General features: G+C 40.6%; 1 protein-coding gene across 5 annotated transcripts in view; it reads right to left on the bottom strand.

The window, feature by feature from the left end:
* kiaa1109 (KIAA1109 ortholog) overlaps positions 1-15,341 on the bottom strand; it is a 407,563-nt gene that overhangs the window by 296,814 nt on the left and 95,408 nt on the right. For all 5 annotated transcript variants that reach the window (XM_060851682.1, XM_060851684.1, XM_060851685.1 and 2 more), the window contains exon 14: positions 8,279-8,396. In XM_060851682.1, the coding sequence (XP_060707665.1) occupies positions 8,279-8,396 (118 nt within the window). The remainder of the gene's footprint in view (positions 1-8,278; positions 8,397-15,341) is intronic.

The raw sequence follows: 15,341 nt of genomic DNA, 5'->3' as shown, positions 1-15,341 counted from the left end.
TCCCTCTCCAGCTAGATAATATCCTTCCTATAACTGGGCGACCAGAACTGGACACACATTCCAGAACAGGCCTCACCAACATCCTGTACAACCTCAACATGACTGTCCAACTCCTATACTTAAAAGACTGAGCAATGAAGGTAAGTGCGCCAAGTACCTTTTTAACCACTTTGTCTATGTGTCGCAGACTTCAAAGCATTGTGTATCTGCACCTCTAGGGCCCTCTGTTCTACAACACTACCCAAGTCCTACTATTCTGAAGGCTCTCATCCCCAGAATGATTTTTACCAATGTCTTATTATTCTTCTTAAAATATGACAGAAAACAGAAAATAGTTCAATTGGAGCTAAAACAGTTGTTTTTGTACTCCTTACCTCAATGGATAAAGGCCAGAATCCCATACGCATTTATTAACCACTTTCTTAACAGCCACCTGCCACTTTCAACAATTTGAGTACATAAAACCCCAGGTTTCTCTGCTTGGGCACCCACATTACAATTGTATGTTTTATTTTATATGGGTTTTCTTCATTTCTCCATATTCACACTTGGCTATACGATATTTCATCTACCATGTGTCCACTCATCTCATCAGCCTATCTCTGTGTGACCTCTTACAATTGATCATTATTTCCTTTATAGTACCCAATCCGATCCAGTTGATGCATGCAACATGCCCAAATCTAGGTCATAAATGTATGTTAATAAAAGCAGTTATTCTAATACTGACCCCCTGAGGAACTTCACTACATACATTCCTATAGTTGGGAAAGTAACTGCACATCAGTACTACGATGCTTCCTGTTACTGAGCAAAGTTTGTATCCATTTTAACACTGTCCCTTTTATTCCAGGGCCCTCAGCTTTGCTGACAATCCTATTTTGTGAACCTTCATCAAACAGATTTCTGAAAGTCCACGTATACCACCTCAATTCTGCTACCCTCATTAACTGTCTCTTTTGCCTCAGTGAAAATCTCAACCAAATCTTTTAAACACTATTTTTCCTTTAAATCCATTCAGCTTTTCCTTAATTGATTCACTTTCGTCCAACTGCCTATCAATTTTGTCTAAGATCATCACTCCTCAACATGTTCTCACCATAGAGGTTAAATTGACTGGCTGTAGGGCCTAGCTTGTTTTTTAAAACAACATTCCTTCAGTAACTAACACCATGCCTGGAACAAAGGAGAACTGGAGTTTTATGATTAATGTTTCTCAATTTGCACCAACCTATGCTAAGTATCCTCAGATGTAATTGATCCATAGTTTAACAAACCCGGAGTATAGCCAATCATCCCAATTCATCATCCTGATCATTTTTAGCCCATTGAGTGACTCAGCTACCTCCTTGTTCACAAAGAACCATGGTTGGACTACATGTGGAGTACAATGAACTGCTCTGGTCTTCCTTTATTTAAAAATAGTCAAGATACTGTAAATTCTGCAAAAAATATACAATGAAGTCAAAACTGAGAGGTTATTCTTATCAGAAAACATTGGACAGCCTGGTGTTACTGTTTCTAGAAAAGAGAAAATCAAGGGATAATTCAATAGAAATCTTTTAAATTGTTAAAAGACCCAATAGAACAGACACAGAAGATGTTTCCATTTATGAGAGAAGCCCTGTCAACTGCTGTAAATATAAGATAGTCATAAATAAAATCTAATACAAAACTCAGAGGAAGTTAATTTGTCCAGATTGTTTAGAATGCGGAACTACCCAATATGATTGAGACACTGATGTTCTGAGGGGAAAGTAGGAGAAACACATGAATGAAAAGGTAATAGATGGTACATTGATCACACAAGTGAGCAAGAGTGAGACAACATGAACCAGTTAAATCGAATGGTCTGTTCAGCCTGAAAGATATTTTCTAATCAACTAGTTCAGTGAAGTTATTACACACCTCTGGAACAGGTGGGACTTGAACCCAGACCTTTTAACTCAGTGGTAGGAACACTACCATTTGTAGAAGAGCACCTAATTGTCATGACCTGACAGGGAAGTGAACCTGGCCAGCAATAGTGATAGTACCAAAACCTAACCATTAGTCAAATAGGACTGTTGCTCAATCTTTCTGTAAATATTAAGTTACAACACGGGGTAAACCCCTCTGCTAATTTAAACTACCAACACAGATAAGATTCACACCGTGCAGTAATCTGTTAAAATTCAATAGGCAAAGACCCATCCCAAAAGTCACTATTTTTAAAAAAAAGTTGTCAATTTTAATTTAAGTCTAACAGAGAATATTAACTAACAACTATTAACAACTCCTTTCTCTGAAAGCTTTTACCACCCCCTCTACAATATTAGCCCGATAAAAGAAAATCCCTATTACAATTTACAAACAAAAAATCACATTTCAAAACCAGTTAGAGGACACGCTGCAAAGCTAAGCTTTCCTCTGTAGATGCTCTCTCCAGGTCAGTTTCGATGTTTCTTTTTCTGTACAAACTCTTTCTCCAGACAGGTACCTCTCAGGAACCTCCACTAGCAGCCGACACCTGTTGGTCTTTTGACAGTTCTCTTTGCCACTCTGGCTAACTGTTCAAAATGGTGGATATTTAGATCCCAAAATATTGGATTGTTTCATTGGTTTTAATATTGTCAAAATACAAAATTCAAACTTGATTGGAGTTTGGTATCTTGGGGCACAATTTAAAATGACTGGCTAAATTTGAAACTTGTTTTTGTCTAGCAACCTAGCTACTGCTAACTGTTTAACTAAATATTACAATGTTACCTTGTTCAGAACACTGTGCACTGTGTTAGCTAGTTCTGCTAGCTTTTCAACTCTCTTAAAGGTACAGTACACCTCTACACTTTCGTAACAACTACGTCCTACCTAAAATATTAATACCAACTCAAATGCTGCATCAACTGATTGCTGCTTTTCCCTTTTACTTCTTTCTATGCATTCTTTTTAATTTAACCTTACTTATCTTCTTAAGGAGAGCAATGTGGTTTCCAGCACATCAGAGTCAAGATTTGTCTTGGTGGAGGGAGTCAAGTTGTGCTCTGTCAGCAGTAGTGGAAGCCCAGTATGAGACCAAGCATCTTGAACAAAGAATAAATTAGAGACTGGCACAATGCAGTTTCATGGCCTCAGTAGAGAGGCAAGATGACGCCGAAGAATGGTGGCATGTTTCTGCAGTGGTGGCACAGTGAAGGGAATCAGGGATGACCAACTGCTTTGTGATGTTGGTCTCAGCATCTGGGTGGATGAGTCAGGATCCAAGCTGACAGGTAAGCACTTAAGAGGGTCTGTGCTTTTTTTTTTATTTTTCTACCTTTCTACTCTTATGTCTGGTTTATTTGTATTTTATGATGATGCTGCAGAGTGGCAACATTATACAACACTTCTAACAATTTGTAAAAAATAAATGTAACAAATACTCATAACAATAAGTCAAAGGATGATTTTCTGAAGTATTATACTCTCAGCATCTCAATTTTTTCGATGTTATGTTCAAAGTATGAATGTATTAATTTTAACTTGTATGCCTTGATATTTTTGTACAAAAGAACCTGAAGTGATCATCATGGAATCATAGAATTTTACAGTACATGAAGAGATCATTTGACCCATTGTGTCTAATACTCGATAGAAAGATAGAGGCTAATGAATTACAGGTTTCCAAATGTTTGACATACATGGATACTTTTGCGTTCCAGGTGAAGTTAAAATACAAAAGATAACCAAAAGAATGGGTGAAAGTAGAAACTACTTAATAGAAATGTTAAGCATCTGCTTAACCCCATTAAAGTTATTCGGCTGAGTACGAATTAAAATTTTAAAAGTGAATATACATAGGGGTTCTTTAATATTTCTGCAGGAAATCTGCCAAAACCTGGAGAAATAGTTCTTTTATAAATACTGATCAACCAGAACATGCATCAAATTAATTCTTCCCATCTGTCTTTACAAATTAAGGCTGTCAGCAATTTCCAACCTTGATCAGATTGGCTTAGGAATGCAACATATGTAGAGGTCAGTAAACCATATGCTGCAAGGTAATGCAAAACAGTAACAAGTAATACAAAGGATTAATGCATCAGCTCAGTGAAGTGCAACATTTGAGAATTTATCAAGATTAAGAGTGAATCTTTTACTATTAGATGTCCACCACCCAGCTGATTAGGTCTTTTTCTTCAGTGCTATTTCAGGGTTGTAATACAGTCCATTATCAACATGCTCACAAAGACGTTAAAAGCCAAAGACTCTTTTTGTCATTAGCACCATCTGACCTTCCTTTTGAGTGACAATACACCTTAGTCTCTGATCTCTGAAAAACATGACACCTCTTGATAACCATGATATTCTTTCTTATTATTTTATTTACTTGACTTGGTGTCAACAAACCTAATTCCCTGATCCATCAACATTTACCCCTAAATAATATTCTCCTAACAGAGTCCATGAAATAGCATCACTTTAAATTCTCTTATTGGGACCATGAAATTCCCCAAGAGAGACCAAATGAATGACATGGCATAATGGTCATCAATTCAGATCTAAATAAAGGCTAATGTACCCTCTTGCAGAAAGAGCTGGACAAGTCTGGCGTCAACTACTGAAGAAGGGTTACACCCAAAACGTTGACTTCTCCACCTCCTGATGCTGCCTGGCTTGCTGTGTTCTTCCAGCCTCCTGCCTATTCACTGTGAATTACATGATAATACCGTAGTACTAGGAGAAAAACAACCAAGTGTGCCCATCAAGCAGCAACCTATCACCAAGAAACAAAGTCACCCATTTAAAAGCAAAATACAGTACTGCGGATGCTAGAAATCTGAAGTAAGAAGAGAGTGAAGAAATATATGGCTGGTCTGGCAGCATACGTGGAGACACAAACAGAGTTAATGCTTCAAGTCTAGTTTGCTGATGTGGACCCAGAAGCTATAATTTTTAAGCAATAATTATGTGTTAACATTGATTGACAGGGTAATTTATTTTAAACCACCTTCCCGGTTATTTTATTTAGAATGTCATAGATTATTAACTTATACAAATTTGCTATCGTGGAATGACTACATCTTGTTTAAGACAAAAGTCTCCTCTCATTAGTCTAGCAAGCCATTTTCCATGACCAAACTGCATCAAACAGATCCTGTAAATCTCCAGCAGGAAAGAAGGTGGCAGCAAATCTACTGGACAGGTCATACAGTGTGATAAGTAGCAAGAGTTTCTCTCATAGCATGGTGGCAAGGAGTACAGACTTTATTCAGCTGCCTCCTATATCCTGGCAGTGGTGGAGGTCTGGAGATTTCGCCAGACACAATTTTACAAAGGCTTATCTTGCAGACAGTAAGAAGCCGGGAGAGCTGAACTTTGGAGAATCCTACAAAACTGAACCCTTGAGGAAATATGTACCAGGCAGAATTGACAGTTAATGGTATAAAGAACATATCAGATTTGGTAAGAGATGCGAAGCAGCAAGAGTGAACTAGAATTACATAGCCAAAAATAGAAAGTATTGGAGGAATTCAGAAGGTCTGGGTCCAGTGACCTTTCATCTGAATTGAAAGCAGCTGGGAGAGGGAGGGGTGGGGATGGGGGGGAACAGAGATAGGCAAACAGATCCCCCCCAAAGGGAAGGAGGCAATAGAATTGTGGACAGTAAGATGGGTGTGAAATAAATGTTGATTGGCTACTAATGGGAAGTATGAATAGTTGAAAATGGATTAGCTGTACTGCGAACAGTCCATAGAGACCATGGGGCTGTGGAGGTGGGTAAAATCGCGTTAAATTCAATTTTGAGTACGATAAGATGCAGAAAACTATGTGCTGTTCCTCTAGCTTGTATTGAGCTGCACTGGAACATAATGACAAGCCTGGCAGAAAGACTGGCAGTTGAACATGTTGTTTTGAACGGCAGGCAACTGGAAGCTTAAAGTTGTTTTTACGAAAAGAGCAAATGTGTTCCACAAAACAGCCACCCAGTCTGTGTTGCATCTCCTCAATGTAGAGGGCAGCATTTGTGAGCAGCAAATGCTGTTGATGGGACTGAATGAAGTGGAGGTGCGACTTAACCTGGATGTTGTGTGTGGGGCCTTGCATTGTGAGGAGGGAGGAGGCAAACAGGTAAATGGCGCACCTTCTGCGATTGCATAATTGCAACAATGCTGAGTTAGCATAACCGTGAAGTTGTATGTAGATAAAAACAAGGACTGCAGATGCTGGAAACCAGAGTCTAGATTAGAGTGCTGCTGGAAAAGCACAGCAGGTCAGGCAACATCCAAAGAGCAGGAAAATCAACGTTTTGGGCATAAGTCCTTCATCAGGAATAGAGGCAGGGTGCCTGCAGAGTGGCGAGATAAATGAGAGGGAGATGGGGATGGGGAGAAAGTAGCATAGAGTACAATATGTGATTCATGGTGGGGATGAAGATGATAGGTCAGAGAGGAGGGTGGGGGAAGGTAGCAAAGAGTACAATGAGTGAATGGGGGTGGGGATGAAGGTGATAGGTCAGAGAGGAGGGTGGAATGGATAGGTGGAAAGGAAGATAGGCAGGTAGAACAGGTCATGAGGGCAGTGCTGAGCTGGAAGGTTGGAGCTGGGTTGAGGTGGGGGAAGTGGAAATGAGGAAACTGGTGAAATCCACATTGATGCCATGGTTGAAGGGTTCTGAGGCGGAGGATGAGACATTCTTCCTCCAGGCATCAGGTGGTGAGGGGACGGTGGTGGAGGAGGCCCAGGACCTGCATGTCCTTGGCAGAGTGGGAGGGGGAGTTGAAATGTTGGGCCACAGGGCGGTGGGGTTAATTGGTGTGGGTGTCCCAGAGATGTTCCCTAAAGTGCTATGCTAGGAGGCGTCCTGTCTCCCCAATGTAGAGGAGACTGCATCGGGAGCAATGGATACAATAAATGATATTGGTGGATGTGCAGGTGAAACTTTGGATGTGGAAGGTTCCTTTGGGGCCTTGGATGGAGGTGAGGAAAGAAGTGTGGGCGCAGGTTTTGCAATTTCTGCAGTGGCGGGGAAGGGTGGGTTGTTGGGAGGCGTGGACCTGACCATGTAGTCACGGAGGGAACGGTCTTTGCGGAAAGCGGAAATGGGTGGGGAGGGAAATATATCCCTTGTGGTGGGGTCCGTTTGGAAGTGGCACAAATGTCATAGGGCGATGCGGTTTATGCAAAGGTTGGTAGGGTGGAAGGTGAGCACCACGGGGGTTCTCTCCTTGTTACAGTTGGAGGGGTGGGGTTTGAGGGCGGAGAGGCGGGATGTGGATGAGATGCGTCGGAGGGCATCTTTAACCATGTGGGAAGGGAAATTGCAGTCTCTAAAGGAGGCGGCCATCTGGTGTGTTCTGTGGTGGAACTGATCCTCTTGGGAGCAGGTACGGCGAAGGCGGAGGAGTTGGGAATACAGGATGGCATTTTTGCAGGAGGTAGGGTGGGAAGAGATGTAATCCAGGTAGCTGTGGGAGTCGGTGGGTTTGTTAAAAAATGTCGGTGTCAAGTCGGTCGTCATTAATGGAGATGGAGAGGTCCAGGAAGGGGAGGGAGGTGACAGAGATGATCCAGGTAAATTTAAGGTCAGGATGGAATGTGTTGGTGAAGTTGATGAATTGCTCAACCTTCTCGCGGGAGCATGAGGTGACGCCAATGCAGTCATCAATGTAGCGGAGGAAGAGGTGGGGAGTGGTACTGGTGTAACTACAGAAGATGGACTGTTCTACGTAGCCAACAAAGTGACAGGCATAGCTGGGGCCCATACGTGTGCCCATGGCTACCCCTTTGGTCCAGAGTAAGTGGGAAGATTCGAATGCAGAGTATTGCCAACAGAGTGGGTTCAATTCCCGCACCAGGGGTTACCATGAAGGGCACTCCATTTGAACCTCTCCCCTTGCCTGAGACATGACGACCCTCAGGATAAACTCGACCACCTGTTAATATCTTACTAATGAGACAGGAGACCAGTGGCCCATTAAGACTATGGCAACTACCTTTACAGACAGTGTGTACTACTTTAAAAATAGATACAAGTATACCTTTGCACTCAGCTGAAATGTTGTTTCACCCTCCAACTCACCTTAACTTGATTCAACATGTGCAATGCCAGAAGAAATCGCATATTTCTGTAAATCTGTTAAGGGTATATGCATTTCAAATCTTGCTTCACCCGAAAATTGCACATGATCTTCCATATCCAATATGTGCAATAATGAACAGTGTGTATGTTTGTAGAATAAACATGTCCCCAACAGATGTCAGTTAAAGTAATACAAATTACAAATTATGTATTTTTAGCCAATTCAAATTCACTTACCAGTAAAAAAGTTCTTCTGGGCAAAAATAAAATGATAGGTTGCTTTGTACACTTCAATTTCACACTGCCACTCTTGAGGCATGTTCCATATCCTTTGGTAAAAGGCATTGAGATGAAACTAAGAAGAAAGATAGTTAAGGTAGAACAGACATTAATGTTGAATAGAAAAAGTCCAAATACAAACTGAACTAATATGTCTGCAGTTCAAATAATATTTGCTTTAATTAACAAAGCTAATTTGTAATGTGCTAAACTAAAAAAGGTACTCACACGTAATATCAAATTATTTTTTACGTTAATTTTGTAATTTAAGTCATGGACAGCAGATTTGGATGACCTCAAGTAAGCAGAATTTGGGAAATCAGCCAGTGCAATATTGAAGTCCAGATGTGAAAAAAAACATACATGGAGTTTCAGCAGCTGATGACTGAGACAGGATGAAATGAAGCAATGTTACAGAACTGGCTTAACCTCAGAATATTGCTAGGGAGAGGAATGGAGTCACTAAGATAAGAAATGGTGTTTTGAGTAGGAACCAACGTTTATGGGTTCAGTCTTCCCAATATTTAGTTTGGAGGAAATTTCTATTCAACCAGTACTGATATTGGACTAGCAGTCTGACGTTGCAGAAACTGTGAAAGAATGAAGAATACTAGTGAAGTAGAGCTAGATGTCATCTGTAATTATGTGAAAGCTAACTCTGCTTCTGCATGATGTTAATAAAGAATACCGGCGAGTTGAGAAATGGAACATATCCTTGGGAAACACCAGGTGTAACACTGTGGAAGGAGCAGAAGAAGCCATTATCTGGTTTCGATGAGAATAGAACCAGGTTAGACTGGTGCACAACAATGGAGAAGCATTGGAGGAGGAGGAGGATGTGAACTGCCAAAAAGGTGGCAGACAAGTTGAGAAGGACAAGGAAGAAACATTTAATTAACTTTGTCTCAATCAGCTTAGTTAAAAATCACACACCACCAGGTTATAGTCCAACAGGTTTATTTGAAAGTACTAGCTTTCAGAGCACAGCTACCTGATGGAGGAACAGCGCTCCAAAAACTAATACTTCCAAATAAACGTGTTGGACTATAACCTGACGGTTTGTGATTTTTAAACTTTGTCCACCTCAGTCTCCACATCCTGGCTTCAATCAGTTTCGTATCATGTGAGATATTGATAGGAGTTGTTTCAATACTGACAAAGACTGAATCCTCAATGGAAGGATTGAAACATGGAGCTCCAAGGAAGATGAGCATTGATTTGGAAGGCAACAATGTGTTCAAAGATTTTGGATAGGCAATGGGGATCTTTGTATTCATTCAATCATGGGATGTAGACATTGCTGGTACAGTAGCATTTATTGCCCATTCCTAGTTGTGTTTCAGAAGATGGCAGTGAGCTGTCTTTTTCAACCTTGCAGTCCATTTGGTGTAGGCACACCCACAATGCCATTAGGAAGGAAGCACTTAGTGGTGAGTATCTGGAACTGGCTGCCAGAAGTAATGGTGGAAGAGAGTACAATTTTATCATTTAAGAAACATTTAGAAAGGTATATGGATGCGATAAATATGGAGGGATTATGGACCAAATACAAGCAAATGGGACCAGTTTAAATAGCGAGAACTGAATGGAATGGGCAAGATGAGCCAAAAGCCCTATTTTTATCTATGAATCCAGGAAGTTCCAAGATTTTGAACCAAAGACACTGCAATATTTCCAAGCCTAGATAGAGAACATTCCCACTTCTGACCTTATGATGGAGGGAGGGTCAGTTATGAAGCAGCTGAAGATGGTTGGATTACAGCATTTCTTACAGGATTATCCTCAAGCTAAGATCTCCGACAACCACAACTATCATCATTTGACTCAATGACTCCAACCAGTGGAGAGTTTTATCTATGATTTCTATTATATTCCAGTTTTGTTAGAATCTTTTGATGCCACACTTGTTCAAATGCAAACTTGATGTCAAGGATAATGATCCTCATCTCACTTCTGGAATTCAGCCCTTTTGGTTTTAACCAGGGCCAAAATGAGGCGAGAAGCTGAGTAGCCTGGCAGAACCCAAACTGAGTGCCAATGAACAGACTATTGAGAAGCAAGTACTGTTTTGTTCGCACTGTTGATCGCACCTTTCATCACTTGGGAAATGTCGGTGTTGGACTGGGGTGTACAAAGTTAAAAATCACACAACACCAGGTTATAGTCCAACAGGTTTAATTGGAAGCACACTAGCTTTCGGAGCGACGCTCCTTCATCAGGTGATTGTCACCTGATGAAGGACAATCACCCAATGAAGGAACGTTGCTCCGAAAGCTAGTGTGCTTCCAATTAAACCTGTTGGACTATAACCTGGTGTTGTGTGATTTTTAACCTTTCATCACGTTAGTGATGATCAAGCATAGGCTGTTGTGGTAGTAATCAGCCAGGTTGGATTTGTCCTGCTTTGTGCGTACTGGACATAACCAGACAATTTTCCATATGATCCAACAAATGCCAATGTTATAACTATATTGAAACAGCTTGGCTGGGCGCCGCAGGTTCTAGAGCAGGTCTTCAGTTCAAATGCCAAAATGTTTTCAGAATCCATAGCCTTTTCAACATTACCTCCAACCATTTATCAATATCACGTGTCATGAATCAAATTGGCTAAAGTCTGGCATATGTCATGCTGGGAACATCGATGTTCTTGAGAACGCATCAGCATCATCTCTTACACTGTTGCACTGGGATGTGTTTGCAAACCCCACCCCCCAATCTGATCCACTTGTTATGGAATTGCTTAGCCCTATGTATTACTTGCTCCTTTTGTTGGTTGGTATGCAAGTAGCCCTGTTTTGTAGCTTCACTAGGTTGGCATCACATTTTTAAGCATGCCTGGTGCTGCTCCTGGCATACTCGCCTGACTCTCCATTGAATCAGGATTGATTCCCTGACTAGATGTTAATGTTACAGTGGGGGATATGCTGGGCCATGATGTTGCAGATTGCGTGACATTACAATTCAGCTGTTGATGGCCCACAGTATCTCATGGATGCCCAGTCTTGCATTGCTAGATGCGTTCAAAGGCAGATTGGTGAGAATGAGGTTAAGTATGTTCACCCCTCTTTTTGGTTTTCCCACCATCTGCCACAGACCAGTCTAGTAGCTATGTCTAGGACCCAGTAGTGGTGTCAAACTACTCTTGATGGTGGATATTGAAATCCCCTGCCCAGAGTACATTTTGTTTCACTAATGGTGCTTCTTCCAAGAAGTGTTCAACATAAAACAGCACTGATTAACAGAGGTTTCGTGGTACATGGTAATCAGTAGAAGGTTTCCTTGCCCATATTTGACATGTTATGACTTCATTAGATCTAGTGTCAATGTCAATGGGAAAGGATATACCCAGCGATGCTGATGCTGCTGCCTGGGGCATGGTAATTAAGCTGTGATGACATGAGTATGACTAGGTCAGGCTGTTGCTGGACTAATTGGTGAGACAACACTCCCAGTTTTGGCATTAACCTCAGATGTTAGAGAGGGGGGCTTTGCAGGGTTGTCAGGGCTGTGTTTGTTGTTGTTATTACCAGTGACTTATTCAATAACAGATGGTCCACCTGGCTTTATTTCTTGTTTCATTTATAGCAATTGATATATTTGAATGGCTTGCAAGGCCATTTCAGAGGGCATGTAATAGTCATCACATTGTTGTGGATCTGAAGTCACATGTAGGCCAGTGGTAAATGATGTATTAATTTCCAAAGTCTATGGGATCATGGGATTTTTTAAAGAGGGGTAATGATAGTAAATGAGAAAGAACTTCTCGAGAGAAAGAGCTATTTACAACATTGACTAACAATGGGAGCCAGAAAGGCGATTCGATGATCAGCAGTTTACTAAGAATAGGATTGAGGGAAAAGGAGATCAGGCAGCATCCAAGGAGCAGGAAAATTGACGTTTCGGGCAAAAGCCCTCATCAGGAATAGAAGCAGGAATAGAGGCATTCACCCTGCCTCAATTCCTGCTGAAGGGCTTTTACCCGAAACGTCGATTTTCCTGTTCCTCAGATGTTGCCTGACCTGCTGTGCTTTTCCAGCACCACTCTAATCTAGACTCTGGTTTCCAGCATCTGCAGTCCTTGTTTTTACCTTGAGGGAACAGGAGTTGAGTGTCAATGCCAGGAGCTCAGAAAGGGCATAACAGGAGATGGAGAGAAACTACAGAAATACATGGGCTCAGAGTTAGGATCCATAACATAAGATCGGCCAACTGGAGTTGTGGTGGAAGGAATGGACTGATCAGTTGGTTCTGATTTTAGATGACAAAGCTCCTTAAACTTGATGCCATGAGATCTGGGTAGGAGTAAAAAGGGGGATGTGCTATTTGCCATCTTCTCATCTCTGGGACTGTTCTAGAACTGAAGAAATTTTTAAAAGTTGAAGCCAGTAAAGTACAATTGAAGCAAATCTCGTCCACATTTGGGATTGGATGCTAATCACATCTTAAAACTTGCACCCATTAATTATAATTTGCAAGAGTTATAGTATAACTGCAATCTCAAGTAAATTTTACAAACTTGAATTGCTAAGGCAGTCGTCAGGCAATTATTTAAACATTTCTTAAAGCCTTTGTTTGAAAAGACCAGTGGAGAAATTTAAACTTTTCAGACTTTTCACTGGCATCCATTCATCAATAAAGCATTCATATGAAATCAAGCATGCAGATTGTGCTCTGATCCACTGAATTCACACAGAAATGCACCAACTCAAAATGCTCTCAAGTTCGCGTAACATTCAACTCTCATGAAATAAAAACATACACATTAAATAAAAACATAATCATTTATGGACGCTATAGATTGTATCTTCATGGCTGAATGATAAAACCTGGCTTGGTTTCATTAATTAATACTATTTGTGGACAACAGAAGGCACTTATAGAGTCTGTGCAATTTAATTTCTTCCCCGGTGCGAGGGGTCAACCCAAGTGCATCAAACTCTACAAAGCGAGCCAAAGAAAGCACCGGGATAGAAAATATTAATTCTGGAATTATCAAATTTTCCAACACCATCTGCCCCCTGCACTGAATAATAGCTCAAAGTAATATTGTTTGAATATTAAGGTTATAAGTACAGAAGAGGAAAAGGTGTGAATGTGCTCTCACCTCAGAAAAATTCACTACCTCAATTATCTGACAGAATCTACACTAACAGCCCTACAGACTTGAGTTTTCCCAGATTTTTTTTTCATTTCAGATCAGCATCTGTGGTATTATACTTATTCTGTTGATTTTTCAAATTTTTGTCTATTCTGATTTCTTGTAGCAATGCTATGGGCTGAATTCCTAATAGGGTAAGGTGGGTACAAATATAGGCATGTCCACAATAGCTCTCCACTGACTAGTGTGCCAGTTTGCCAGCATGATCCTGTTACTGGGCATTTCAATATATGTCATTTCAGGGGGACATGCTACCCACCTATATCTGATGAGTAACCAAATATATATTATTAAGGGTCAATTAAGGTACTTTGCCGAATCTTAATCGCACAGAGGTCCCTAGCTGAGATTGAAACATTGCAGACTGAAAGGGCTGTTCGAGTGGTGGGGGGTCAGTGCTCCATCAGCTATTTTTTACCCCATGGTTGCAACTAGAACATGACCACAGTAGTAGAGTGCTGATCTGAATGCTAGAGGATTTCCTATTCGACCTCCAACTGCAGGAGCATGTCTACTATCCTTAAGATGGAAAATCTGCAGTGGACACTAATTGGCCAACTCATCAAACATTTCCATCGTACATCACGGATTTGGTGTTGAGACATTGATAGATGCCTGTCATTGTGTCCTGGACTCAGAGCTAAAATAGAGCTCAATGGCTCATACATTTTGTTACAGTGTACTCACCATACATGATGTGATGTCTCTTTCTGCCATTATGGTGATGATGATTACTAGTTCAACTATATGGATACAGTTCTCATTACTGTATTAGCCCAAATATAGACAAAAGAGTTGAATCCCAAAGGTTAACTGACAATGACTGCCCTTGTCATTAATGCAACATATGACTGAGTGTGGCACCATAACAAAATTGAAATCATTGAGAATGCAGGAAAACTTTCCAATAGATAACATTAAGCACAAAGGAAAATCACTACTTGAGGCTAGTTGTGTTTATTTGTATGCAAGTAGTAAAAGTTAGTTGATGATTCATTTAAGCTACTCTAAATTGGAGACTGAATCTATGGTTACTGGGTTAGTCAGTGCATTCTTATAAGGTGCAACTCTGCAAACAAATGTTTATAAAAGTCTGCAAAAATAACTCTAATTCAATCTTTCACAAACTAGATTTCTGGAATACAATATGCAGTTCCATTTGCAATTCCTCAGATAACAAGGTGATCCACATTCACATGGAACAGGACCTGGACAACTTTCAGGCTTCATCTAATAAGCATTGAGTCAGGTTAGCGCAAAACAAATGCCAGGTAATGACTGACCCCAATGAGACTGTCTAACCACTTCACCATCACAAAATTCTACATTATTAATGTTCAAGTTGGGGAGGATTTTTCCCTTTGTCCACGACCTTCTTTGGAACAGGTAAAGATTATATCAATAGCTCACCTACTGACATCCTTATATACTTGATCACCTACAACGCATGAACAGGATGGATTAGAATAATTTCCAATTACTTGAATGAATGCATTGAACAATTTCAGCATCATCCAAATGATTAAGAATAGGGAAGCATGTGTAGAAAATCATGAGGTGTGGCAACCAGGTATGATAAGAACAAGTGAGAGTGATCAGTTTAAGGAAGGAAGGTCGCATTCCTGATTCACATGCCAGTTAATTAAATGTCAAATACTCAAGATGTCAGATACCTTTCATGCAGAAAATAGTCCAAAGGCATGTTTTAAATTAGTCCAAATTTTGCCAGCCGCCTTTGAAAAAATTCAATTTCAAGACTAATACCTCAACCTGGTATTAGGACTACCATTTACAAATACATCAATGCTGTTGATACCTTTCTCAGCTGCTATACCTTTCTGTAGGAAAGGAAATATGCCTCTT

This window comes from Hemiscyllium ocellatum, chromosome 36 (genome assembly GCF_020745735.1).
Source record: "Hemiscyllium ocellatum isolate sHemOce1 chromosome 36, sHemOce1.pat.X.cur, whole genome shotgun sequence".
Classification (NCBI taxonomy): Eukaryota; Metazoa; Chordata; class Chondrichthyes; order Orectolobiformes; family Hemiscylliidae; genus Hemiscyllium; species Hemiscyllium ocellatum.
Note: the sequence above shows the minus strand (reverse complement) of the source record. Positions and strands in the feature narration are given on the sequence as shown.